Below are 27,500 nucleotides of genomic sequence, written 5' to 3' on the forward strand. Positions count from 1 at the left end.
AAATAAATGAAACAAACAACCCCCCCCCCCAAATAAAAATAAAATAAAACCTCAAAGAATAAAAAGTGGGTGGTTGGGGGGTGCTCTGGTGTGGTTTGCTTCTTCTTTCCTATCATACATCTATCGTCCTTATCTCCCCTCCTTCTTTTTTATGTTTGTTACTCTCTTGTAACACTTCTAATCTTCTGGCGCTCATATGACCTTATGCAGTTGCGAGCGCCTTAAAACCTCTACTGAAACAAAACAAAAGAATAAAAATATGATAGTTGTTAAAAATGTTATCTTGTTTTGATTGTGTTTTGTTTGTTTCTCTCCCCACAGCGTTTCACCCAGTACCTTGCCTCCAACAACTGCTCCTTCAACCTCAGTGGCTTTGTGGACAAGGGGGGAGTACAAGGTGCGTATTTCTTCCCCCTGACTCAGCTCTTTAGTGCCCATTGTCCAACTATACTATAGTAGCCCTTTTTCTTCTGTGGATGCCTATTTCTTCCCTCAGTATATTCTTTGTGGGTGGTTGGCAGGTGCTCCGGTGTGGTTTGCTTCTTTTTTCCTCTATCAAACAGATATATTCCTTATTCTCCTCCTCTTTTTTGGGGGGGTGCGTGATTGTTGTTCTCTTGAAAAACGTCTAATCTCTAGCGCTTACATGACCTAATTGTGTTTCAAATGGTGTTTAATCCTTTTTTAAACGTGTGTCTTCAGTGCCGGTATACTTTTTACCCAGGTGCTTATAACGTTTATTATTTAAAACTCTCTCCCTATCGTTGTTCAAGGTTGTAATCTGTTTTTCCTGCAGCATTATGAGGGTCACATGGGTGGTTGTTGGCCATAAATGTCTCCTCCATTCAAAATTTTTCTTGACAAAATTTTTTGGTCCTAACCGAGCCAACTCTGCGATACACAGCCTCTCAACTACCAGGACAGAAGTTTTAGTGACGATTTATTATGAATTCATCTCTGGTGCTAGATAAAGAGGTCCCTCCAACCTTGTTTGCTTCTCCTGCTAGGCACAGTCAGTCTTGAGTTCAGAATTATTCTTCCATTAGCATTGTGTATGCAGCTTTGTTTTTGTTGTTATTTTTGTTTTGGTAAGTGTTTTACGGCACTGGCAACTGCATATGGAAATATGAGTGCGGGGCGGGGCGCGCCGGACACATTAAACATTTTCAGTTGAATGTTGCCCGGGTAGTGACAGAATCCTACTCTTATCGATTTTGGACCACCAAGGGATCTTTAACGTGCACCACTGAACTTGCACTCCAAGATTTTTCGCTCTTATCTGAGAAGGCTAGGTGTTACACCTTACTTACCGCATGATCAGGGGTGTGATTGAAAGACAGCACAATGAAGGATCAAAGGAGTAGAAGCAGAAAGGTTGCAGAAAAAGTCAGGAGCGCGGAGGATGGGGGCAAAGGATGGGGGCAAAGGATGGAGGAGGGAAGGGGGGGGGGAGAGAAAGTGGAGACAAAAGCAGAGGACTGAACATGGTTAAAGAGCAGGAAAGGAGGTTAAAGGAGAACATTTTAGAGAAGAAAATTTTCCGTTGCTGTCAGGTTTTGAACCGGGGACCTATTGAATGAGAGGCGAACACTCTAGTTTAGGAGAGCTCCTGTACGCAGCTTTGGTCTTTGGTAATAATATGTATGTTCTGTTATGTTCTTCAGAGTTTTGTATGAAAATAATTTTTGATGTGGGTAATGATATGTCCAGCTATTTTTTTCTTTTTATTCTTGTTTATCTCTGGGTTGTTTGTTCTTTTCAATGTTTCGGGGGGGGGGGTGTAATGAATTTTTAAAAACTGTTTTCTGTGTGATTATTTTTGCTTCCTTTTGATTTTTCCTTAAGGATATGATATGTCAACCTACATACGACGGTATGCCAAATATCTCAACGAGAAAGCTGTGTCCTACAGACTTATGGCATTTGACTTTTGTAAAGTAAAACGAGGGTAAGTAACTAATATACTTCATAGTGTAGGATTTATCTTGTTAGTTTTGAGATATTATGTCTTCAAAGTGTCTCAGTGTGTGATTGAATGGAGAGGCAATTAGCAACTAATAAAAAAAGACAAACAAAAACAAAGCGGAAAAAAATAAAACTTAGAAAAGAAAAGAAACTCTTTTCAAATGTAATTCTGGTCTGGTTATGTCTCTGATCTATCAGGGGATACGTTCCAAAAACATTCATAATATCTTTGCAACAGTACGTAAATTCTAGCGGGAGCAAAAAAAAAATTACTCTTTTTTTTCCTGAAGCTTCTGAATTCAAGAAGTATAGGATGTTCTTAAATATCTTCTGCTCTCCTTTTTTGCCTTGAGTTTTAGCATGTCTTTTGTCCTCAACTTGATGGCGTTTTGGTTCTGGTTTTGTTTGGGCGCAATACTCTAGGCAGTGCACAGGTCCACATTTTCGTTTTAACAGAAGGGTACTCATTAGTCTCTGTGACAAGTAAGTGAATGTTCCATCTTATGAAGCTGATGAACCACCTGATGTTATTACTTTATATCTGGGAGGTTATCTGTGCTGTGATGCCACATTAGAACTTGTTGAGCGATATCAGTTGTTGCTGAATGCAGCTTGTATGACTGTTTGAGTAGGAGAGAGAGCTGGGAGAGGCAGTTATCTCACCTAAAGTGTCTATGATAAACCTCTCAACATATTTACCTCTGCGGGATAAAAGACTTCAAGTTAAAAAGTGGATGGAGTGAGAAGCGGGATTTATCTCACAGCGTTCGCGGTTTCAAAATACCAAACTGATGAATGTAATCGGTGAGCATTAATGAGGGGAGCGATAAGTCTTGTTTCTCCTGTAGGTTAATCAGTGATGGGTTTAGAAGGAAGATATGGGTGTGACATTCTCGTCAAAGTAATTGAAGATTTTACAGTTGATATCTGGTTGAATGTATGAACAAGCACTGAGCTTCTCTTCCCATTAGTATTTACGCCTGTGTGTGTCTTAGTGTGTGTGCAATATATGTATTTGTGTGTGTGTGTGTGTGTGTGTGTGTGTGGTGCGCGCACGTGCATACAGAAAGTGTTTAGGGTTTGAAAACTATCTTGTTTTGCCGCAGATCTATCTTCCGTCTCTCTCTTTGACATGCTTTTTTTTTAGTAAGAGCATTACAGATACAAGAGTGTGAGAGATTATGGCCAAGAAAAGGAAAATTAAATTATAAGCAGAAAGTGCCAGTACTAAGATGCATTTTTTAGTCTGTCCGTATAGCCTGTCTTTCATGACACGCTGCTGGCATTGTTCACTTTATGTCTTTGTTCTGCTACTTGTTGTTAATTGATCTCACAGACTTTTGCTCTTTTGCTCAGAGCCTCAAATTGGTTGGAAGGCTCCACTGGTAGGTCTTTTTTCTTTTCTTTATCTCTGTTGTTTTTGTGTGTCTGTCGTACTCTGTCCCTGCACTAAAGGACCGTTGTTGTGTCGGTGTGCTTCTCTTTACTCAAATGAGCAAACTAATTAATTGTTCTGGTATGTTCAAGTGGGCTATTTTTGAACATGACAAGAAGCAGATGTATATATGATTTGTTTTTAAATAACATATTTTCCCTTAGGCAGCTGGATGGTTGACGGGCCTCACTGATAGGTCCTTCTCCTTAAGCTTTCCCTTTCCTGTTTCTGTCAGTCTTGCTTTTTTCCAGCAATCGAGTGACCAATATTGTGTCAGTTCAATTTATTCCTCATAACCGAGACTTGGGTTGCTGGAGAGAGCTACAGATGGATGCTATTTCTCTCCTTTCCCTCCACTGTTGCCCCCCCCCCCCCCCCAAGTTTTACTTTTAACCCTGCACAAAGAAGAACATGAGAGGGTGTCATTAACAATAAAAGCCTTTCAACTTTTTCACTGCTTCAATCTGCCAGTATGTTTTGATCTTTCAGAGCATAAATGACCATCCTTATGTCAGTACACCCCCCTTTTCATTCAAACATAGCAACCCGCGTAACCATCTTCATCTTACTGTTCCATCTCTTTATTTCAAATTCAAACTCATTGCTCATTTCAGCTGTGGAGGGGGTGGTTGGAGGGTGCTTCTGGTAGGTCTTACTTCTTAACTTTCCCTCTGCTGTTTCTGTCTGTCTGTCTTACTTTTTCCCAGCACTGAATAACCACTGATGTGCTTTTCTTTACTCAAACAGACGGAAAAGTCTGTTCTGTGTAACATATGTGTCCATGCTGCTCTCTCTGTTTTGAATATAGTCTGTTTTTAACAATAACATAATCTTTTTTTTCTTATTCACAACTCTTTTTCAGGAAAGAGGATGGATTACTTAGGACAATGAACACAGAAAAGGTTTGTATATTTTGCTAGCGCACAGTTAAAGTTGTCACAGATAGACCTGTTACTAGGTTGCCTGTTGACACAGTTTGATTTGTGTTATTTCTACTCAAATCATATCATGTTTTTTTAATATAAACATTGTAATTGTTTTCTTCCTATTATTTAAATTGTAATGGGCATAAGTAAATTCATTTACATCTCAGTGGCACCACTTGCGAACACATGCACGCATAAGCATGCGTGCACACACGCACACACACACACACACTCTCTCTCACACACACACACACACACACACTTTCTGTCACACACGCGCGCGCGCACACACACACACACACACACACACACTTCTCTTTCTTCTCACTTTGAGGTTAATTTTATATTAATTGTACTTAAAAGATTTTCCCCCTTCAGTAACATGTAACTGATAAATTTTGTTATAATTATTTGTAATGTAGTGAATAGATTGTGAAAAAGTCTCCTAATCAAGAATAACTCATGGCAGATAAGCTCAAAACATTAAAACAAAAGTTTTGGTGAAATCTGGAAAATGATCATTGTCTACTCTTGTGTCCACAGCTCTTGAAAACGTTGCCAGTATTACAGCAACAGTTGGACGCGTTACTGGAATTTGATGTAAGAAACCTTTGTAGTTCACACTGTGTTAATTCTGTGACTGATGATTAACCCTTTGAGCCCTAACCACCGGTACACTGGTGGCAGGTAAAACTGCCTGTATGTCCAGCCACAGGCACACTGATGGCTTCTTGTAAAACTGCTCGTATGCCTATCCACCGGTGCACCAGTGAGCGAGACCTTATCCCCAACCTGGCCTGCCTGGGACAAAAAACGCACACATGACATTATTGGTTATGTTGAAGCTCTTACTAAATATGATGCTGGTAATGACGAGTGCTGCCCTGAGTAGGATATGGGATGTCGTTCTAACAATGATATGAACGAAACCATTAATTGCTCAGGAGGTCTGGGCTTAACGGGTTAGGTAGTCGAACTTGCTCTGACGACCACTTCCCACTTCCCTCCTTGTGTTTTTCCAATATTCTAGTGACACTGTGGCAGACATTTGAAATGTATGGCATCATGAGCAATTGTTCGACAATGTTAGAACTCTATATACCAACAGCAGAAGTTCAGCAAGAACAAAGGAAGGCAATTCAGATTGGTTCAAAGTAAGATCTTGAGTACGACTAGGATGCATTTAACCCCTCTTCTTTTTATAGTATACATGAAAACGATAACATGAGATGCAAATCAAAGCCCATAAAGCTTAAATGAACTTCTGTTTGCAGACGACCAATAATGTCTTATTCATCCAAACCCAACAAAGCCTCCAGAATCACACCACGAGCTGAACGACAGCTGTGAGAAATATGACATGAGAATAAGGACAACAAAAACTGAAGTTATTCAAGTGAGCCAAAACCAGAGTCTCCTGAACATTCATGTCAATAGTAAACAACTAAAACAGGTCCAGGAGTTCAAATATCTTGGCAGCACTTTTTAATGAAATAGACAGAGAAGTATAAATGTTGACTCAAAAAGCCACACCGTCACCTGCCAGCTTGCACCCCTTCTCTCTTATTCAAACATTTCCATGGACACAAAGAGACGGCTTATCCTCTTAATATTTATACCAACGTTATGCCAGCAGTGTCAGACCTGGATGTTAAGTAAATCTGATGAAAGCAAAATCACTGCACGCGAGATGGAATGTTTCCACAAAACCCTTAACTTACATCACAAGAAGAGACAGGCAGAGAAATGAAGAAGTAAGAGCAACTACTGGCTCAGAATCCTGCCTGGATTTCACAGATAAACAGAGAATAAAATGGTTAGGCCACCCATTATGAATGCCACCGAGCCAGTCAGCCTCGAGAGCCTATAACACCAAGCACTCATGCTACAGAGGTACACCATGCAAAAGATGGATTAATTGAGTCAAGGAAACCCTGAGAAATTATAATATCCCAGTTGAAAGAGCTTGCAGAGTTGGTCTACCATAGAAAACTGCCTCTGCCCTCAGCACTTAATGGCAAGAGAGGATGAAAAAAGTAAGAGTACTGTCCAAGAAAGATCACCTGTTATAAGATGAGCGTTTTCTCCTCGATATTGGATAGTTGTTATGGATGGGTTCAAGTGTATTGTCTCCCTTGTTGAATAATTTTCATTTGGGAATAGCAGCATGAGTGACGAAAGTGTCCGTGCCGAATTCATTGCTGGAAATTCCAAGCCAGCTTCCACCCCCTACACAGACTCACACAACGTTTAAAGAAAGTCTCCTTCCACTCATTCCAATATTTTCTGTGATGCTGTATAATTGGGAATGCACTTGTAACTGTTGGTGTGTAAAGTGGGCCTTTTGTTTTTTCCTTATTATAACTCGATTGAAAAAGTAAACATGTTAGTGGGGAACTGTTCATTATTCTCTAAGGGAAAGTACAATGGTCTCTGCCCAATGGCACACACAACAAGAAAAAGATGCGCTAAATGGAGATGCGCTATTTATTGAATTTCAAAGGGGAGTGATGTAAAGTAAGTACTATGTCAAACTTCAATGATGGTCGTGAAACACCTCGCATCTTATATCCTGTTGTGAGTTGTGTCATTGAGTGGAGTTCAGCCTGAGGTGTGATGTTTTCCTAGGCAGAGCATTCACGGATAACGACGGTCATAATTATGGCATAGCACTCTCATACTGTCCCCCCACCAAGTATGGCCGGGCACTGACTTTCCACAGTGCACAATTCTGTCTCACACCATGTCTTTCTGTCCTCTGTTCCCTGGCAAAGCCATGATCTCTAGTAATAAAGGAGAGCATGTGTTATTTGCTTCATTTCCATCAATTCCAAGTGAAATGAGTATCTTTTATGGCTAATAGATTTCTGACTCTAGCTTAGATTGTACTGTTAGACGGAGTTGTCAATTTGGGACTTGCACTTAACAAGTGATGATTACCTGCAAAAAATTTTAGTTCTGCTCTGCCAGCATGCTTAAAGGTGGATCATGCTTCTACCCAGTTTGCTATTAGCTGGAGACCATTGTATTTACTTTTTAAAAAAAATGAAAATTGATCCATTTCCTTTCTTACTTATTAAAGTTATATTTTGTTTCGGGGATCAGACTTAAAAGTTAAAATTGGTTTCCCCATAAAGCAAGTGTGTTTTCATTCAAAATTTGCGGAACAAAAATGTTGAAATGTTGTTCAAGCGGTGGAGTAATAAATGTGCATTACAGAATTTTAATACCTGATCTGATCTTATCTTTACACTTTTTGTCTTGAAATGTAGTACTTGGTGTTTACTCTGCGTAATTTCCTGAGTTTGTTCCTCTCCAGTGCACACCCAATGAACTGACCAATGGCGTGATAACAGCCTGCTTCATGTTGTTGTTCAAAGACCTCATCAGGTTGTTTGCCTGCTACAATGACGGCATTATTAACTTATTAGGTGAGTCAAGACTTGATGTTTACAGAGCAGTTGTTGTTGTTGTTGTTGTTGTTGTTGGATGTGGGTTGTGATTGGCGCTCTCCGTGTTGTGCTTCTTTTACTTCTTCTATTTCTTCACGCTGTCATCTATTTTTGTTATCACCTGAAGTGAAATTTTTGTTATGAAGACTGGTAGAAAGTTATCGTTCAACAGTGTAGCTGAGGCTGAGTGGGTAGTTGGTGGGTGCTCTGGTGGGGTTTGCTTCTTCGTTCATATCAAATATCTGTCGTCCTTATCTCTCCCACTTTTTTTGTGCGTTACTCTCTTGTAAGACCTCTAATTTTTGGCATGGCCTAATTATGTTGCAAATGCCGTAAAACTCCTAGGAAAACTAAACTTAGCTGAGACTGCTTCTGGTTTTGAGGGTGTTTGTTTTTTTCATCTGTGCGGGTAGTTGGAGGGTGCCTCTGGAAGGTCCGACTTCTTTTTTTTTTTCTGTTGTTTCTGACTGTTTATCTTACTTGAAGGTGGTTGGAAGGTGCTCTGGTGCAGCTTGCACCTTCTTTCGCCTTAAATATCTGTTGTCCTTATCTCTCTTATTTCTTTTTTTTTGTTGTGTATGTTGTTCTCAAGTAACACCTCTAATTTTCGGCACTTATATAACCATATTGAGTTGTAAATGCCGTAAAACCCTTACTAAACTAAACCCCATCTTTCTTTTTTCTAAAACAAAATGACTGTTATCGTGTCTTTGTGATTTTATTTAGTGAGTGGTTGGTGGGTGCTCTGGTGTGGTTTGCTTCTTCTTTCCTAACAAACATCTATCGTACTTATCTCCCCTTCTTCTTTTTTTATGCTTTTTACTCTCTTGTAACACCTCTAATCTTCTGGTGCTCATATGACCTTATGCAGTTGCGAGCACCGTAAGACCTCTACTAAAACAGATTCGATTTACTCCAACAACTCCAACTATTGTTGTATTATTTCATCTGTAAGTGCCTAAAGACTACTTTGATTTTTGTTTCTAATGTGCTGGGGGTATAATCTCTTTAAGGAGGGGGGGGGGGCACCCTGAAAGTCCTGATTCAGCTCAGAACTATTGATTTTAAGTTGTAGGCATTTTTAGCTTCTTCGGCCTCTTTTTCATGGCATAAGAACCTCCTAAAGCCGTATCTCTTCCCATACCGGGCATGTTTGTCAGTGCCCTTTCCTCATGAAGTCAAGCTTTTATTTTTCTTTATCGACCGTTTTTTTTCTAAAAGTGGTTTTTCTATATACTTTTAAAAATAACTCCACCATTTTTCTTCCAGTCTTTATGAAATTTTCACAGAATGAAGAAAAGATGTAATACTAAATATTTCTGTGATGAATTTTTTATGTATGGAATAGTTTGTGGGTGGTTGGCGGGTGCTCTGGTGTGGTTTGCTTCTGCTTTCCTATCAAACATCTGGGCCTATCTACGAGACAACTTTCTTATCGATTCCTTTTTTTCCCATCTTTTGCAGAAAAATATTTTGACATGAATAAGAAGCAGTGTAAAGACGGTTTGGACTTGTACAAAAGGTTTTTGGTCCGCATGGATAAAGTATCAGAGTTTCTTAAAGTTGCAGAGGTATGTATGCGGTTTTTATTTTAAACGTTTCCTGTCTTTCTGGACATTCTTAGCTTTATTATGCTTAACTTTTAAATCTTTATCTTTTACTTGGTTTGAAAAAGCTCCTGTTACCTTTGCTTAAAGAATATAGTAAAGTTTTTCGAAGGCCATTGTCTTTTAATTTAACTGTGTCCCATTCTGAGTCCATGACTCGGTATATTGTATGAGAGGTTGGAGGGTGCCACTGGAAGCTCCTACTTCTTTACTCTCCCTCTACTTTTTTTCTGTTTGTCAGCCTGGTCAATTCCAAGCTCTCATTTACTGATATTGTTTCCTTTTCTTTCTCTGTACTTAAACTAAAACTTTTGTACCCATGCTGATTTTTGTGCATACGTGAGGAACAGAGTAGAAATATTTTAAGTTGTTAGCATAAAAACTGAACATTTGCCACTTTTGCTATACTTTTATTTCCATGCAGCAGTTATAGGGTTCAGAAAAGTTGAAAATTTATGGAGATGTATTGATGGTGCTTTGGTGTTGTTGGAAGTCTTGTGCATACAAGTGGTTGACTTTTTGGTCTCTTATGTCTGTTTTCTCTCCAGAACATGGGAATCGACAAAGGAGATATTCCAGACTTGGCAAAGGTAAGTCTCCCTTGGGGCATGCCAGGATGTCCTTGTTCTCGCATCATGTGTTCACCACTAAAAGTTGTGGTTGCAGAAGAGGATAAGGCAAAAAAGATGCTTTTTGTTTTGATGTGTGCATATCCTTCCTGTATTAGAGGCTTTCCTCCCTCTGTGTTTTTTGTAGGTGTTTTGTGTGCACTGTTCCCCCTTCACACTCAGAGCATAAAGCTGGTGGGTGATTGAGGGTGCCTATGGTAGGTCTTACTTTTGTACCCTCCTGTTGTTTTGTTTTTTTTTGGTCTGTTTCTTAGCATTGAATAACCGTTATTGTGTTGATGTGCTTCATTTCACTCAAACTCAAACTCAAACTCTTGTGTAGGTCAGAGTCAGATTTTATAGTGATACCATCAAAGGCTGTGGTCACTACCTTGATCTAGTCTCCACCAGACAAAGGCAGGCCAACAGTTGAAATAGGCACTAGTCGTTGAAGTGTACTTTGGTTTTGTCTTCTTTATTACTTTTTTAAGACATAGAAAGAAGAAAACAGTCTTGGACAGTATTCTTAGGCACCTGTGGGTCCCTATTGATAAATGACATACTAATCACAGCCACTTTGAAGCCTCCGGCTTTCATGACAAAAATTGTGGCTGGTCAACATTTATGGGTTAGACTAACTGGGTGGTCACCTCTTACCTGTTAGACTATCTAAGTCGTCATCACTTACCAGTATGACTATCTGAGTCGTCATCACTTGCCTGTTAGACTATCTAGGTGGTCACCACTAACCTTTTCAACTTAAAACTACTCTTTCTAATTTTGGTTGCACCCGTGATGAATACTTTATGGTTTTCTTTTGCAATGTAAAGTGCTTGCAAGTACAAAAAGCTAGCTAGATGTTTCTAGTTTCTGTCTAGTGTCTGATTTCTGCTTCGCTCTAATATCTCCTATATGTTGTCTTGCTTTTTGTTTCTGATTGTTGTGGTGAGTTGAAACTCACGTCTACAACTTCATAATCATTCGACCAATAAGAGATTGTAATTGTTATCAAAGATCACATGTAGTGTTATGAAAAAATCTTTGTCATCCTTGCACTGTCACATTGTTTCTTTGGTTAACGAGTGTTCTTTACCTGTGTCAGAACTTGCACTCCGATAAACAGACAATATATCTTGTTTTATAGTTAAGTCTTTGACTTCATTGTGCTACATGGAATTTTGATATTCGGTCCACGTCAATTAGGTATTTGCGTTTGATGACCTAGTATGACATTGTCCTAAATAGTACACAGCTAGTTATGAAAGGTTCTTGAATTCGTTTAGATATTGCATTAATGGCAGTTGAAAGTGAACTCTCAAGTTGATAGTTCGAAATGTAGCAGTTGAGCGTTTCTATGAAAGCACTTTTGATAATGTTGTTGTTGTTGTCATTGTTTATGTTGTCGTGTAGATGTTTTCGCCCGCGGTATGGTAGACCTGGTGTTCTCTGTGCACCGTGAAATTGTCTGTGCATTTTAATGTTGTGCATGAGGATTTCGTTTTATGATTTTCAACTTTTACTATCTTTTGACTGTCTGGACTCTCCTGTTTCCTGGGTTCTTTTTTTACTTTGTTGAGTCAGGTTATTCAGATATTACTAGAAATTATGATTTAAAGTTTGTTGACCCGAAGGTTTTTAATTTATCAGAACTGTACCCTAACATATTCGAAATGTAGGTCAATGGAGATAAAATTTTGCTGTTTGTCCTTGGAAAATATGAGACAGAGATATCGTTATCACTTGTGACTTGTTCAAGTAGTTGAAAATAGATATTGATGCTTTTTTTAAAAACAGGAGTGGTTGGGGTTCACTGGTATGATAATGACAGGACACATGCATTCGAATAATGTTTATATGTACCTGATCTTAGTTGATTTATGCCACTGAGAAGTCAACTGTATTCTGTCAATTCACCTCTCTTTAGGATGAAGGAAAAGGCTTTTCCTCTCTCGTACAGAAGGTACACTTACAATATTTAAAGAAATAAACTTTCTTTTCTTTTTACAATTCTTGTACGCACCAATTTTTAATCCAATCCTGCCTCCCCAGTGGTCTCCCATTTTATTTTTAAGTCAGTTTTGAATGCAAGCCTCACTGGTTCCCCCTCCTCCCACATCCGGCATCAGCCTTAAGTTGTCACAGATTGCCTTATTTGACCAGCATGCTTTGCAGTGCTCAAGAGTTTACAAATTTATGATTTATGAAACCTGTTGGCATGCAGACTTCATGCTATTTGTTATGGTTTTATTATTTTTAATTTTGGGTTTTTCAAGCTTTGTTTTATTTCCAATAAACAACAATGCCAGCATGCTTAACAAAACAGATTTTAGAAAAAATAAAGTTTAAATTTTAAGATTTTTTTTTAGAGATGGGTAAAGGGAGAGAGATTACAAGAGAAAAGGCATCATATTTCCAGTTTTCCCTTTGAATTCCATTTGCTCAAATCTGATGACTGAAATACTAACTCGGCAACTTGTGTTAATAAGATTTGGGATTTGCTTTTTTCTTTTTTCTTTTCCTTCTCTTCTCAATTTCTTCTTTTAGTTCTGGTTTGACTAAAGTGTAACAGAATTGGGAGACCGTGCTCTTTCTGTGATGGTAAAGTGTGGTTGTCTTCTAAAAGTTCTTTTTTTTGTTGTTGTTGTTACAGTCACATCCTTTCTTTGTTGACCTCAGGGTTGGTGAGAATGTGTGTATATGAGTGTATGCACCTGAAAGCTGTTTTTTTTAAAGTAGTTACTTTTTGCTTCATCCTCCGTGGTGAAATATTATAGGGACAGCATAATAAAGTTCATCAGGGAATTTAGTTAGAGTTACTGTTTCTGGCGCGGAATATGATAATTATGTATTTCAAGTCGGTTAGTGGGTGATTCCAGAGATTTTGAAGTTGCTGTTTCTCCCCGGTTAATTTGTGACCTGTATGGGTGGTGGTTGGGACACACTCTCTCTAGTCTATTCTTCCTTCTTCTTTTCATGTTGCTATTGTTCTTATTCCGTACTGGTAAAATGTGACTGTTACAGTGCCAGGAGACTGTTGTCTTGTTTGGTTTTAAATTTTGCCTCTTGTCTGCGATATTTTTTTTTCTTTTTCTTTTTTTTTTGATTAACATACTCTGTGTTGCAGTTGTCGTGTTGGCGTCAGTTTCTGTGTTCCAAATATGTTGTCCCATCGTCTGTGAAACTACAACGGTAGTGCTCTTCACCTTGCACACAAATGGTGTGAGTTCAGTTCTCACACAAGAATAATACTTATGAAGAATGCTCATCTTTTTGCTGAAGTGATGTGTTTCATTCAGCCTAAGTTAGCTGGGACAGGCAGGGCGGGGTAGAATTAGCCCACCTCCCAAATGACGTGAACAGATAATCGGTGGGAGCATAAAGTGCTAACAGTCAATCGTAACTACTCTGTGTATTTTGTGCTAATTTTTTGTTTTTCTGTGATTTTTTTAGCTCATGTGTTCAGTGCTGGATGTCCTAGAGTCATAGTTTGAATATTATGCATAGTAGAGGTGTGACCAGTGATCAAAGTCTCAAGTTTTGCTTGTTTTTGGGGAAGGTGTTGTGGACATGGTGTGGGTGACTTGAGTTTGGATCCCTGCAGTTGTATAAGTTAGGTTGTTGAGAGAGGTGATATCTCAAGACTCTCTTCCCTGTCCTAGTAAAGATAAAAGTCAACTTTAGGTATGTTCTTAAGTCCCCAGCATAATGATGAATAAATTGTAAGAATAGAACTGAGAGTGAGGGATGTTTCCAATACTTTAATTTCATTATTGAGACTTTGTTCACTTACTTGTACATATCCATATGTGTGCTCATTGATAGAAGTTACCAGTGTGGTTTTTGCTTTGACTGTGGGAACCTCTTTTGACATGAGACTGATGTTCTGGTCATATGTGTGCTTACTGTGGGGAACTCACTTGGTTTAAAGACTGCCAATTGTACAATGGGTTTTTCCCAAAACCCATTGTGCAAGTCTTGATTCTTTTTGGGAGTTTGTTTTTTTTTAAATTAAATTTCCCAGCTGAGCGCATGCCAAGGAAAAGGCTACGTCTAAGCTATAAGTGTGTGGTCCTTTTTTTAACGGAAATAACAAACTCATGGTTTCTTCCTTGTTGGTAAATGCTGGGAAACTGAACTGGGGGACTGGACTCCATTTTGCGATGGAACTAAAGTCAGCAGTCATGCAGTCTGTCCTAGGCTTTTATTTCTTCTAAATTCATCTTCTATCATACATGTTTGGCTCTCCACCTCTCCCATTTTTATCCCCAGAATTATGTTTAGTCCAACGATTGCTAACTCTGGCCTACCTCATCTCTGTTCATCCCTTTGTCATTATCCCCCTCCCTCCCCTTCCCATCCTTTGAAAGAACCAATAAATAACCAAAAAAGTTTTGTGCCAGACCATGAGTCTTTCAAGAGAGGTTCTACAGAATCTTAGGTTCAGTCTAATGGTCGTTTCAACATTTTCATTTCAATTTTTGTTGCATTTATTTGCAGAGTATAAAAGGAAATGCCAAATCAGTAAGTGTTTGAGCTAGTTCCTCAGCATAAAAAGAACTCGTTTATACAGCTCGCTTCCTTTTTCGCTGACTAGTGTTTTATTACTAATCATCAAAAGTCTGGCATGTTGAAATGATTGATTACACAAAAGCCTGACGACTGCTTGAGCTGGAAAGAACACAAAAGGAAAAGTTGTTGATTTCATACTATAGTCTACCTTTGCAAATGCTTCGTTTTAGATGTGGAGGAAATCATGATTTTTTTTTTCTCTTTAAAAAAACAAACAAACGGTATAATCTTTGCAAGGTTATGGAATTTTCTTATCTTATCACAGCCATACTTTCTCAGTCCTACCCCTTTTAAACTGTGATGATTTAGCTCTAGGAAGTCTTAATAAGCTCAAAAAGCTGAAGGCGTCAAATTTGGGCATCAGCAAACAGGCAGCGCTGACAGTTCTGATATGGTACATTTTTCATTCTAAGTTCTTTATGATATTTGATGAGAAAAAGTTATGATGATGTACCCCAATGGCTGGTCATACCTTTCACAAAACTTTAGTATATAGCATTATGATTTGCAAGGAATTAGAAAAGTGCTGTCTGTACGTAGTTTAAATCTGCACATTATCACCGCAATTTTATCATCTCTTTTTCACTTGAAATATTGGTCTGAATGTAAACCAATTCTGTTGTCTCTTATGCACACTAAATAGAAACCTAAATTTAAATAATTTTCTTTTCTCGCTCTTTTCACATGAGACAGTATAAGATCATCAGTAAGAAAGATTTGGGTTGTACTTGTAGATTGCCTTGAATCATCCTGAAAGCCTTGACTGAGATCTGAGTGTTTCTGTGATACTCTTAGCCTGTTGGGTTGTTGGTCGATGCACTCTGTGCTTGCTCTCGTAGTGTGCTGGACTGCCAGGATCTGTAGCACCTCTCTTGACCCCCCCTCAGAACGTCTCGACTTTGAATTTTCTTCACACATGTCTACTGGAGAATATTATGGGCTGTTCTCACAAGGCTGTTTAACTATTGTGTGGTCAAAGATTTGGGGCGCAACTTATCCTTAAATATCTTTTGAATGGGTGAATCAATGTCCCCCCATACTTTGAATAGCAGTTTGTATTAATTTGTCTTGACGCAATCATATTTTTGCACGACAATTGAGGCAAGACTAAAAAAAACTTTTCTTCATAGATTTAAATAAAATACTACACAACTCTTGGTCACGTGGTAAACGGAAGTGTTCACTACACTTACGACTTCTCACACACATTTTGCTCATCATTTGGTCTGCATATCTGCTAACCAATGATACTCTTTAGTTGCAAAACTTACTTTAAAAGAAAAATTATAGTGAACACTTTTCTTATACTAGGTTTTCGAAACACGTTCAGTAAGCCTAGTGTCACGATTAGAACAAAGGACAGACTTGCTTTTAAAGTGATATTTTCCCAGCTCATTGGATGGAAACCTTTTAAAAATCTGCAGTAACCGCCCATCTAGATTTTTTATTGGTGTTCATTAGGGAATGTTCTAGAATAAAGCTAATGGGTGTTTAAAAAATGTTGATATGGAAAGACAAGTTGATACAAATCATTGTGTAAAAGGTGGAGAGTCTATGTTCGAGAGTTGCGGAAAGATTTGACAATAAGAGTTGCGCCACAATTTTTGGATGGCACTGTAAATGGAAAGTTACGCTCTTTTATCATTTGATGTTGAAATCCTTACTAGCGTCTATGGTATAATGGTTAACTCTTCACTGTTGCTGGCTGGTTTTTTTAATTGAGCATCACCATCTGACTGCTGGGATTTTGTATCTCACTTAGGCCCGGGCTGACCCTGATGACCAGAGTCAAAGCAGTCAGCTTCTCAAATGATCTTAATTGTGTGGGTGGGGTCATAAAACATTACAATTCAGTCGAGTTTAATGGGTCTCAATGAAATTTAATAGTTTAGATGAGGATTCAGCACTTTCGTCAATCCACTCCGCTCGTATGAAATAGCATTGTGTGAACAGCATTTTAGTCGCACTGTTTTAGCCTTGCCCCTCCTGTTGCATTGCTTATAGGTCTTATCACTGTTCATCAGTGGAGAAAAAAAGGTGTTGCTGGAAGCATGGATAACAAGAGTAGCAGCTCTTTTTTGTATGAATCATGAGAAAATCAGCTTTTTTTCTCTTAAATGATCTTGGTCATCTCGGTTCAGTGATAAGTCTAAGTCAATCATCGAATGACGGGCTCATGTAAATCCATTTTTACTCCCAAATAAGAGATTTGCTTGTGGACTGAGATAGAAATTTTGACTATCGTAGTGAAACTGCTCTTCTTCAACCCTCTTTGCCCTCCCAGTCCCACCTTCATGCTGTCTTTTTTTTTGTGTGTTTGCGCTTCAGGCTCAACCTGTTCCTGGCTCAGCTTGTCCTCTTTGTTTTGGGGGGAATTTTCGTCTTTTTGTTTTTGTTTTTGTGATGTTTTTTAATCAAAATTTTGAATAATTTTTTAAAAACAATTGTCTTGGGAATTCAATGTATGGTCTAATAACAGTTATATCCTAATAATTGTTTAATTGTGATCAGAATTGATTTAGTAAATATTACCACTGTAATACCATTTTCTTCTCATATTGATGAAAATCAAAAAGAGTGAGGGGGGGGGGGGGGGGGGGGGGGAGTTGTTAACTTAAAATGAAGCCGAGGGATTGCTTAATTGTGTGTCCTTTTGTTTTATCATTTAATTTTGTGCATGGCCCATCTCTAACAGCAGCATATAGTTCTGGGTTTTGTCAGGTCAATAATCGGTTTTTGCAATACGTATAACTCTGCCTTATAATACTGCATGCCTCTTGCTCTTGTGATAACCTTGTATTTTTTGTATTCACATGTCTATTGTTTTGGGTTTTTTCATTCTTTGCCATGTAGCCCTTGTTACCTCTTATGATGTCATTTGTGCTATAGGGATATCATGTTTTCTTTGTTGTCCTTGTTTGTTATAAGAATTAAATTGTCAGTTTTTATTCAATAGGTGTGGGAGATGTGGGTGGTTGGCGGGGTGCTCTGATGTGGTTTGCTCCTTTTCCTATCAAACATTTAATGTCTTGATCTCTCCTCGTTCTTTTTTGTGTTTATTACTTTATTGTAACACATTTTATCTTTGGCACTCATATGGCTTTATTGTGTTGCAAGTGCCATAAAACTCTTACTAAAGCTAAAAGGTGGTTGGAGACAGCCACTGGTAGGTCTTACTTTGGGGTTCCATTTTATGTCACAAGGGTGGTTGGAGGGTGCCACTGGTAGGTCCTACTTCTTTTCCTTCTTTCTGTTGTTTCTGTCGTGCTTTTCCCTGCATTAAACGACTGTTATTGTGTGCTTTGCTCAAAGAAACAATTTATATGCTACAATGATCCTAATCTGCCTCCTTGTCTTTTGTCGTGGTCTACGATTATTGGCTGTAGAGTAAAAAGTGCTGGGGTCGGAGGGTCATCTTTTTACGTCTTCCCTGCACTATGTGACTGTTGAAGTGTCGATGCGCTTCTCTTTACTCAAACTGAAGAGGATAAAGTCAAATAAAAAAAAGTATGAACTGATTAATTTGATGTTGGTTTAGTGGATGGTTAGAAAAGCTTAATGGGGGGGTCAAGTGGAATGGTTTGTGGTGAGCTCACTCTGCTTCTTTTCAGTATTGTGATTAAAATGTGGACCTTGTTATGCAGAGTCATGACCGTAAACGCCACCTCAGCATCAGTGAAAGACAAAAAGAATTAATGGTGTACTACGAAGTAGCCCAGTGGGTGGTTGGTGGCTGCTCTGTTTGCTCCTTTTTGCCCTATAAAGCATCTGTCGTCCTTATCTCTCCTCCTTCTTTTTCATGTTTGTTACTCTCTTGTAACACGTCTAATCATCAGCAGTTCTATGACCTTATTATGTTGCAAGTGTCGTAGAACTCTTATTAAAACATTCTTTAATCAAATTAGACTCATGGCACCACTGGTTAGTTCTACCTCTTTATTGTCCTTCTTTTTAAAAAAAATCTATTTCTCTTTCCACAGCAATGAATGACCATTATTGTGTCCATGTACTTTGCCCTTTCTCAAAACTCAGACTTTCACGTGAGCTAATTATGTTGCAAGGGCCGTAAAACTCTTACTAACTACAAAACTCAAAGACTTAAACTAGACGGAAATGTGGCTATAACCTGTGCTCGTTAACCTGTGTTAAATGTGCTTTTCTTAAACTCAGTACTCGAACCCTCCCCCAATGGGATGATGTGTGTGCTCTGTGTGCTGAACCACATGTCTGTCTGTCTGTGTGTCCCCAGGCCCCGGCCAGTCTGCTGGATGCCCTGGAGCAACACCTGGCCTCACTGGAGGGCAAGAAAGGCGTGGCCACCACGCCCACCAGTGCCAGCAAGTAAGCCATACGGGACACGCCCACTTTGGTGTGCTTCTGATTCCTCCTATTTTCAGTGCTTATGTTGTTCCACATCTTGCTCTCTTGAAGATTTTACTCTTCTCTATTCTTGGTGGGGGGTTGGAGGGTGGTACTGGAAGGTTCTACTTCTTTACTTTCCTTCTGTTGTTGTTGTTTTTTTTTTGGTCTTGTCTGTCTTACTTTTTTCAAGCGCTAAATGACCATTATTGTGTCAATACGCTTCTCTTAACTTAAACAAAACTGACTGTGCAGCCTTTACCAAGATAGCACTCTTTACAAAATGCAGCTCACTCTTTCCAGACTGGGTGCACTCACTCTCACCAATGAAATTGTGTGTGTAGCCTCTTTCTCCTCTCCTTGCATCGGCTATGCGAACTCACTACCAGCGTGGGTATTTGGTGGGTGCTTTGGAAGGGTATGCTCCTTCTTTCCTACCAGACATCTATCTTCCTTGTCTCTTCTCATTGTTTTTGTTTTTTTTGGTGCTTGTTACACCATGTTGCAAGTGCCGTAAAACTCTTACTTGTAAAATAAAACCTGAGTAGTCAGTTATATTGTGTGCTGTCTGTTGTCTGGCCATGTCTATGGCCACTACTCTTTCCTCCTTCTGGATTCTGTGCTGTCTTATGTCATATCGTCACGCTCATAAGATAATTGCCTAAGTCATTTTTGGCTGGTTTGGAGTTTTTGGTTCTGAAGTGAAGGGTAGAGCTAGCTTTGCAATATAGTTCACTTGGACAAAAGAATAATCCAAGTACAAAATCCATTGAGTGTACCAAAGTTTAAGTGTTTTACCGAGTCAGTTGTCCGAAAGAAAGTTTTTTCCTCATTTTCTCAAAATGAGTAAAAATGATGAAGACATTTAGCTTATGAGCGTGACGATATGTCTGTTCCCTTTTCTCACACTGTGAGTTGCTGACTCAGCGCGGCCTTCTTCTTTAAATCAATGTTATTGGGTGGTTGGTGAGTTTTCAGGTGAAGTTTCTTTGTCCTTATCTCTCCTCCTTTTTTATGTTACTGTCTTGTAACACCTCATATCTTTGGAACTTATACGATCTAATTATGTTGGAAGTGCCATAAAATGCTTACTACTAAAACAAAACAAATCAATGTTAGAGGATAATATTTTGACGTATGCAAGTCTCTTATTGTATGTTCTTTAGAGCTGTTTGAATAATATTGGGAACAGATGGGTAGAGAAATTAAACAAAAAACAAACAAAAACAAAACGAGCTACTGGCAGCACTGTGTGGCTGTGCTGTGTGTTTGTGTCTCTTGGCATGGCTGAGAGAGTATCAAATGTCTTGTCTTACATCAATGATTCACTGTGTGTGTGTTTGTGCTGGTGAGTTCTATTAGTGACGTGAGTAGTGGGACTGTTGTCACAGCTGTGTGTGTTTGTGTGTTTTTTTGTGTGTCTGTGTGTGTATGTGCGTGTGTGCTCGTATTCGGGTGAGTGACATGTGACATAGATACTAGTGTCAGCTGTCGCCATTCTATGCCTCTGTGGGTTTGCTTCATTTGCCGGGACATGTCTACAGCAGGTGATGCAATTTGAGAAAGGTATAGCTTATGTGTTGTCGGCAATTAACCCCGCCGTGCTCATTTGTTCCCTCTCTCTGTCTGTCTGCCTGCATGTGTTACTGTTACATTCTGTGTTCATTTGTTCTCTCTCTCCCTCTCTCTTTCCTTCTCACAGCGCCTGTGTGTTTGTGTGTGTGTGTGTGTCAATGTTTTTACACTGTGTACGTTTGTCATATGTTTCTTGTTCAGTCGGTGTTACTGTTCCACACTGTGTTTGTTTAATCTGTGTGTATTCCTGCAATACATCGTGTACGTTAATAACATGCCTGTGGCTAAGTTATCACGGGTGGCTCTCACATGCTGTATCTGTGGCCAGCGGTTGTCATGTTACTCCTCTGCGTGTCACTGTTCCAGACCGGCCGGCTTTGCCTCAGCACTTAACACAATGACCACCAACACATTCAATGTCTCGGAAGCTGAGAAGAAGAAAATCTTGGAAGAGGAGACCCAGTACTTGCAGAAACTAAAGGTGAGTTGTTTTCTTTAGCTGCTGGGACAATCTATTGCAACACGGTTATATTAAAACATTGTCTTGTCAAGCATTCTTCTATCAAAATTTTGCCCCTTAAAAAATAATTCCATGTGGAAAATTTGTCCTGTCAAAACCCTGTTTTATCAGAATAATTTCGGCTCAAAACACACTCAGTTCAAAACTGGCTTTCAAAATCATTTCCAGAGGTTTTCTTAGGGTAACACTCCCTCCTCCCATTATGGGTAAATGTCAGATAAAATAATAGTTTGCTTTACATTTTTTTTTCTTACTTCTCGGTTGATGCCTTCTTTGATATGGTACTCTGCATCTAGTTCTTGTCTACGTTATTGTTGTCTTTGTTTCCTAGGGCAGTTTTGTCATTGTCTTATCATCTATACTGAATATGTTCTTATTTTAGAATATGTTTCTTTAGATGGGTGGTTGGAGGGCACCACTAATAGATTCTACTTCATTTTTTACCCACTGTTGTTTGTGTCAGTCTTTTTTTTCCTTACACTAAATTACCATTATCATGTTTATGTGCTTCTCTTTTCCTGCTCATTTGCTCAGTTCTTGGGATTTACCGAAAAGCGTCTCCTTTTGTGGGTGGGCTAGAATACATTTGTGTTACAATGCAGTGGAATCTGTGAATCAGGTGCTTGTCAGTTTTTGGCCATGTGGACTTGTTGATGTCATCTTAAAGCTGGTTCTTTTTTTCTGCTTTCAATACCCATCTATCATGAATAGAAGTCAAAATATTAATTTGTGATTGAAGGAGGTGGGGATTGTCGGGTTTCAGAGGTAAAATAAGCGGAAAAAATGGCCACCCAAGTTTTGACTTCAAAGATTTAGAGTCCTTGGAAACTGCAAATTTATGTTTTTGTGCATTTAATCATTTTTCAGAGAGATTCTCACATAATTGTTTTTAAATTAACTTAAAAGGTGTTAGGCCAAAAAAAAAACTAAAATTCAAATGAAATTACAGAACCAGCGGACAAATGTCGGTTGATTTGAATTCATTTTTTGACAAACACCTGATTTTTACCACAGTGCCTCACATTTTTCTTTTGCTCATGTACTTTCATATGTCAGACATCTTGTACATGTGTCAGTGATTTTTTTGTGCAGTAGGTCAAAAATGAGTTTAGTTGCCCTGGATAGCTCTTGCCTCTCAGTCTTGTCTGTTTTTGTCATGATATACTCTGCTTTGTATCATGAAAGTGTTTCTAAAGAGGGGCAAGTTGTTTGTTTAAAATAAAGAGAAAAACAAACAGATGGTTTCTGCAGTTAATTGGATTTGTGTCATTGGGTTGGAATTTTTGCTTTAAATTTGTCAGGTATGTTGGTAGAATTAAGTTCTGCAATTACATGCATGGATTTAAACTCAAGTTTTATCAAATGAGGAGTGTTTTCTGCCAATATGTTATCTACCAGTCTTTAGGAGTAATTTATGTTGACTTGTGTGTGAAGATCATGTCAGATTTCCATCATAGGAGCTGTATTTCTTTTTATCAAATCAGAAGAAGGATATGGTGAGATAAGGATAAAGACGACTATTTCTGAAGTCGAACATAAATCATTGTGATAGAATTTTGTGACTATGCGAGCTTGTAGATGTGATAGGATTGTTAATTTATCTAGAGAAGCTTTTCATGAAGAAATAAGGCATTGATGTGTCAGTTGCTGGTAATGACTTTTCTCGTTATTTTTGGTAGTTGTCCTGTGAGCATAACTTTACGGTATAAGATGCACATGTGAATAGACAAGCATACTGAGCTCAGATAAGGCCTCCCACTGATGAATTCATACACATGATCGGTTGAGCATGTTAGGGCACACACACATTCACATTTTGGCACACTCTCGCGCATTCTTAACACATTCACACAGACACCGGCACAGCACACGCTCACACACACACACACACACACACACACACACACACACACACATACACACACTCAGACTCTCACACACTCTTACATACATAAACACACGCTCTCTCACACACACACACACACACACACACACACACACACACACACACACACACACACACACACACACACCACACACCACACACACATACACACACACGCTCAGAGAGAGAGAGAGAGGCCCACACTTCCACATCCATGGGAATGCATTGACATAATGTGTGCGATGACGTTTTCAGTGCTGTCACAAACTGATGCGTAGTATTATAGCGCTAAGGTTTCCATACATATTCATGTACCCGTGCACACATTAATTTTTTGGTCATATGATAAGCTAAACACACCTAGTCATACATCATGGGTAGATGAAGGGCGCCTCTGTTATATGTGTGCCGTAACTGTGTTATTTCTCTCTGCCTGTTTCACTTTATCCCATCTTTAAATGATCATTATTGCACCTTTGTGCATTTCCTTTACTCAAAACTCAAACAAAGTAGGTGGTAGGCCAGTGCTCTGGTGTGGTTTGCTCCTTCTTTCTTATCCAACATCTATCATCCTTATTTCTCCTTCTTTTTTATATTTGTTACTCTCTTGTAAAACATCTCCAATCTTCGGCACTTATATGACCTCATTGTGTTGCAAATGCTGTAAAATGCTTTACTGAAACCACCCCCCCCCCCAAAAAAAACAAAAAAACTCACCACATAATATACAGATTTTAATAGCATTAATTAATGAAACTGGAATGACTGCTGTCAGGTTCCCCGAGCCACAGGGTGTGGTGTGTTTGTACATTGATATTTATAAGTCTGTGGGGCTGCTAGTTATTAGTTAGTTACAGTGGCGTCGGTGGCCTAGTGGTTAGGCTCTCGAACTCGCAACCGTAATGTCGAGGGTTCGAATCCCGTCACGGGCTCGACGTTGTGTCCTTGGGAAAGGCACTTTGCACAAATTTTCCTCACTTCACCCAGGTGGAAATGGGTACCCGGCTATAGACACATTTATCAATAAATTGACGGATCTGACTAAAATGTATAATGAAATCATACGTCTGAAAGTTGAGAAAGCCTTTCTGCATTTGGTTCTGTGCTGTCCATGTTGTGTTAGGTGTGTCACTTTGTTCAAAAGTTATCAGTTTGCTGTCTCGAATGTCGGTTTTTTTCTTCCTGCGTGCTCTCTTTTTTTTTAGTCATAACACCTTAATTTTATCTTCACACTTTGCTTCGAACTATTAAAATGTATTTTCTCTATAACAAGACTCCTGTATGCATTACTATTTTGTGTATGAAAACATTTTGCATCCTGTACATTTTGTGTGCACTTGTACTTACTTTTTGTATACTTGGAATAACCTTTTTCTTTTTCTTCTCTTGGAATTTGTTATTTCAAATCTCATTGACTTAATAAAAAAAAATATGCAAAGGAATTGCCCTTTCATTACTTGATTTCGGTCAACAAATAGAACGTTGATTTTTTTGCACCAAAACTTTTCAGCTTATCATTCATTTGCTTAAAAAAATCTTTTGGAGTTATTTTTAATACATTATGCAAAAGGAGGGGGGGGGGGGTATCATTTGATTAAATTTTTTTTTGGGGGGGGGATGTATTGTTTTGTTTGTTTGTTGTTGTTTTTTCGATTCCTGGGCCTAAGAACATGTGTTTAAATCTTCCATTCTTTTTATGTGTTTCTCCCTTCTCCTGCTTGTGAACTGAATGACAACAGTGTGTCTTTGCCATGGCTTGTATCTTGTGCACTTTTCATTTATGGTCCTGACTGAAGTCTTCAGACTGTAACATTGGTTGTGAATGACACAGTTTTTGAGTATGTCTTTTTGTGCTTTCCTCCGTCTTGGGCTTTGCTCTGGAGTGTCCAATATTCAAACCCTGCCAACCTCTCGATGGTCACGAGATATTTTAGATTTTTCTCTGCAGATTGTGGGAAAAATTTGTGTCAACAAAAATGCGTCTTATTTATATTTGCGTACTCGTAGAAGTGGCAATGCTAAGTGCCTGACCGTTTTCAGATTTTGATTAATTTTGAAATGTTGTTCATAGGTAAACCACCTTGTTAATGATCTAAATTATGTCAGTGGGACAGTAGGCCTACAACGCGTACAGTTTTTTTCTTTGTTATTTAAGTAGTATTGTGTTTGTGTGAGATATAATTAATGGTTAACTTTAAGTACAGGAAACATTTCCATGGTGTAGGTTTGTACGATCTCTGTCTTGTTCTCGTGATTGAATTGTCCATCTTGAACAAGCCCGATGATGATGATGACCCTGTGTGAATAAACCATATATTTTGCTTGTGCCGCCCTCGCTACAATCTCTCGAGCAGGCTTCGGATGAGACTCAACCCAGTGTTGAGCCTGAAGGAGAAGCCGGCGGGGAGAATATTTTTGTGAGTAGATTCCTCGTCACACTTTGTGCCGCAGATATGTGAGCAGAGATGATCCCTCCCTCCCTCCCTTCTTATGTCCCCTTCTCACTCATGGCCACTACCTCCCCCTCCCCACCCCCCACCCCCGCCAGACCCTTCATTTGTCTAATTCCATCCCTACCAGACCATCAGTTCCCAGTTCTTCCTTGTATTATCAGTAATTGTGGTCTCCTAATTAGTTGTTTTGAAAAGGAAAGGAAAAAGAAGACAGCTGAAAGAACCTTTTATTTTAAAAAAAAGAAGAAAAGTATAATTTTCATCCGAGCATTATACTCTCTGAGCAGCCCTTGTGGGGACCTTGTTTGACGCTTTGTCTTTACTTACCCAACATTAACCCCTAACACATTTGGCGCAAATCTTTTGTTACATAAGTTTGCATTTGTTGAATTGTTGAATTTTTGAATTTTTGGCGTAATAAGCATTATACTTGCTCCTTGTTGTGTTAGTTTTCCGGTTCCACTCTCCCTTAGTTTTTGGGCGCCCCCCCCCCCCCCCCCCTTCCCCAATAGACATTAATACACAATAGCCGTGTACATATCGCCATCACTTTTTCTTTGGAAAAGAGGGAGGAAATTGTGTACCCACCCACTCAGTTTATGTTTTTGTTCTTTCCCTGAACATTTGTGAAATGAAAGCTTTCTGTACGGAGTTAGAACTGCTCCTTTATTTATTCCTGGCATATTTCTCAAGTAGTTCTCTCGATTTTACGGAGCTATACCTCAGTGATGAGTTTTTCCGCTGTCAAATAGTAGATTTAATGCCGTGATTTATGGACAAATAATTTAATCAGGAAGATAAGGGTAGGTTTAAGTAGGTCTGATGATGGCCTAGAGTCTACTGTGAACAGATCATCTTTGCTATCATGTTGGTGTGATGGCTTCAGTTATTTTCTATCCCCCTCTCCTGCCCCTCCCCTCCCACTCCCTTGTAGAACTGTTCACCCGTCATATATTTTGTCTCACTAGTAGTCAGACCTAGATCTGTGTGTTGCATCGATTGGTTGGTAGGTTACGTAGTTCTATCTCGATTCTTCTTTTGGTTTTGTTTTGAAAAAAGAAATTGTTTTGTCGTTCCTGTTATCAGTTTGTGTTTGCGTGTGTTGCGTTTTCAGTAGATGTGAAAAGCATGCATTTTTTTCTCTCAGAGAGAGTTGTGAGACTTAAAAAGTCTGATAGTGGAGCTCTGAGAGGATTTCCTATCTTTCATACTGAAGCCTTCCTCAGTTCCTTTTTTTCTCGTGTCTATCTTCACAAATAGATGTAAAGCCTATAAGGTACAAGATTCCTTTTTTTGTCAGGACAATGAAAAATTACTCACTGTTGTTTATGCACGTTCGTCTGAAGGAGGATATAGATTTTTTCTGCAATCTATATCCTCGTTATAGATGGTCGTATTTAAACAAGAAAAAAAATGTTGGAAAAGTAGGTGACATGTCACATAACTAAAAAGGTAAATATTTTTTTAGAACATGTAGAAAAGGTTTGTTGAGCTAAGCTGTCAAGAACTAAGCAAAGTTGTTAAGAATGAAGCATAGCTTTAGAAACAAGGGGGGGGAAAAAACGTTTAAGTACTGCATGTTCTAATCACTGTGCAGTGCTTCAGAGGACTGACCATGGCCATCCTGTTGAGAGGCGCTGCTTTATTCCACTGTTTGGTTCTACCTGACCCTCCCGACTATGTTAACTCACAATGTTACTCACCAGTGTACCTTGACTAACTGGAACATTATCATAACTGTCTTTCCTTTATCTACTCTCCCACCCCTAGCATGGTCCACGTTTACCATTTGACCTTTCTTGGTCATCATGAGATCAGGATTTGGGAACTATTGCTTTTTGTTTGTTTCTTATGATTTATTTTTATTTTTTTTAAAACCAAATTTACATTTGACTTTGTACACACATTTGTACATTTTCCATATTGATATAAAGGGCATTGTGAGATTGAGTCTTTTAGTGACTGCTGAAGTGTAGCTGTGAAGACTATAGAGTGTCATATATTTGCGTCAGTCAAATTCTGTAAAGTCTTTTTGAATGTAAAGGCTTAACATGTTTTTGAATCTAGTTTGATAAACGCAACAAAATCTTTGACATACTGAACCACAAAGAAAATCAGAAAAGCACCTTTTAGAACATTTTTGATT

The 27,500-nt window shown here is 38.8% G+C and overlaps 1 protein-coding gene across 1 annotated transcript in view; it reads left to right on the top strand.

The window, feature by feature from the left end:
• LOC101848715 (clathrin coat assembly protein AP180) overlaps positions 1–27,500 on the top strand; it is a gene marked incomplete in the record, with an annotated part of 95,043 nt that overhangs the window by 45,144 nt on the left and 22,399 nt on the right. Inside the window, 11 exon segments of the mRNA XM_035971844.1 lie at positions 322–397; positions 1,846–1,948; positions 4,263–4,302; positions 4,870–4,926; positions 7,646–7,757; positions 9,243–9,349; positions 9,934–9,975; positions 14,491–14,514; positions 18,812–18,903; positions 20,863–20,977; positions 25,256–25,318. Of these exon segments, the coding sequence (XP_035827737.1) occupies positions 322–397; positions 1,846–1,948; positions 4,263–4,302; positions 4,870–4,926; positions 7,646–7,757; positions 9,243–9,349; positions 9,934–9,975; positions 14,491–14,514; positions 18,812–18,903; positions 20,863–20,977; positions 25,256–25,318 (831 nt within the window).

The sequence above is a fragment of the Aplysia californica genome, unplaced genomic scaffold, assembly GCF_000002075.1.
Source record: "Aplysia californica isolate F4 #8 unplaced genomic scaffold, AplCal3.0 scaffold00019, whole genome shotgun sequence".
Classification (NCBI taxonomy): Eukaryota; Metazoa; Mollusca; class Gastropoda; order Aplysiida; family Aplysiidae; genus Aplysia; species Aplysia californica.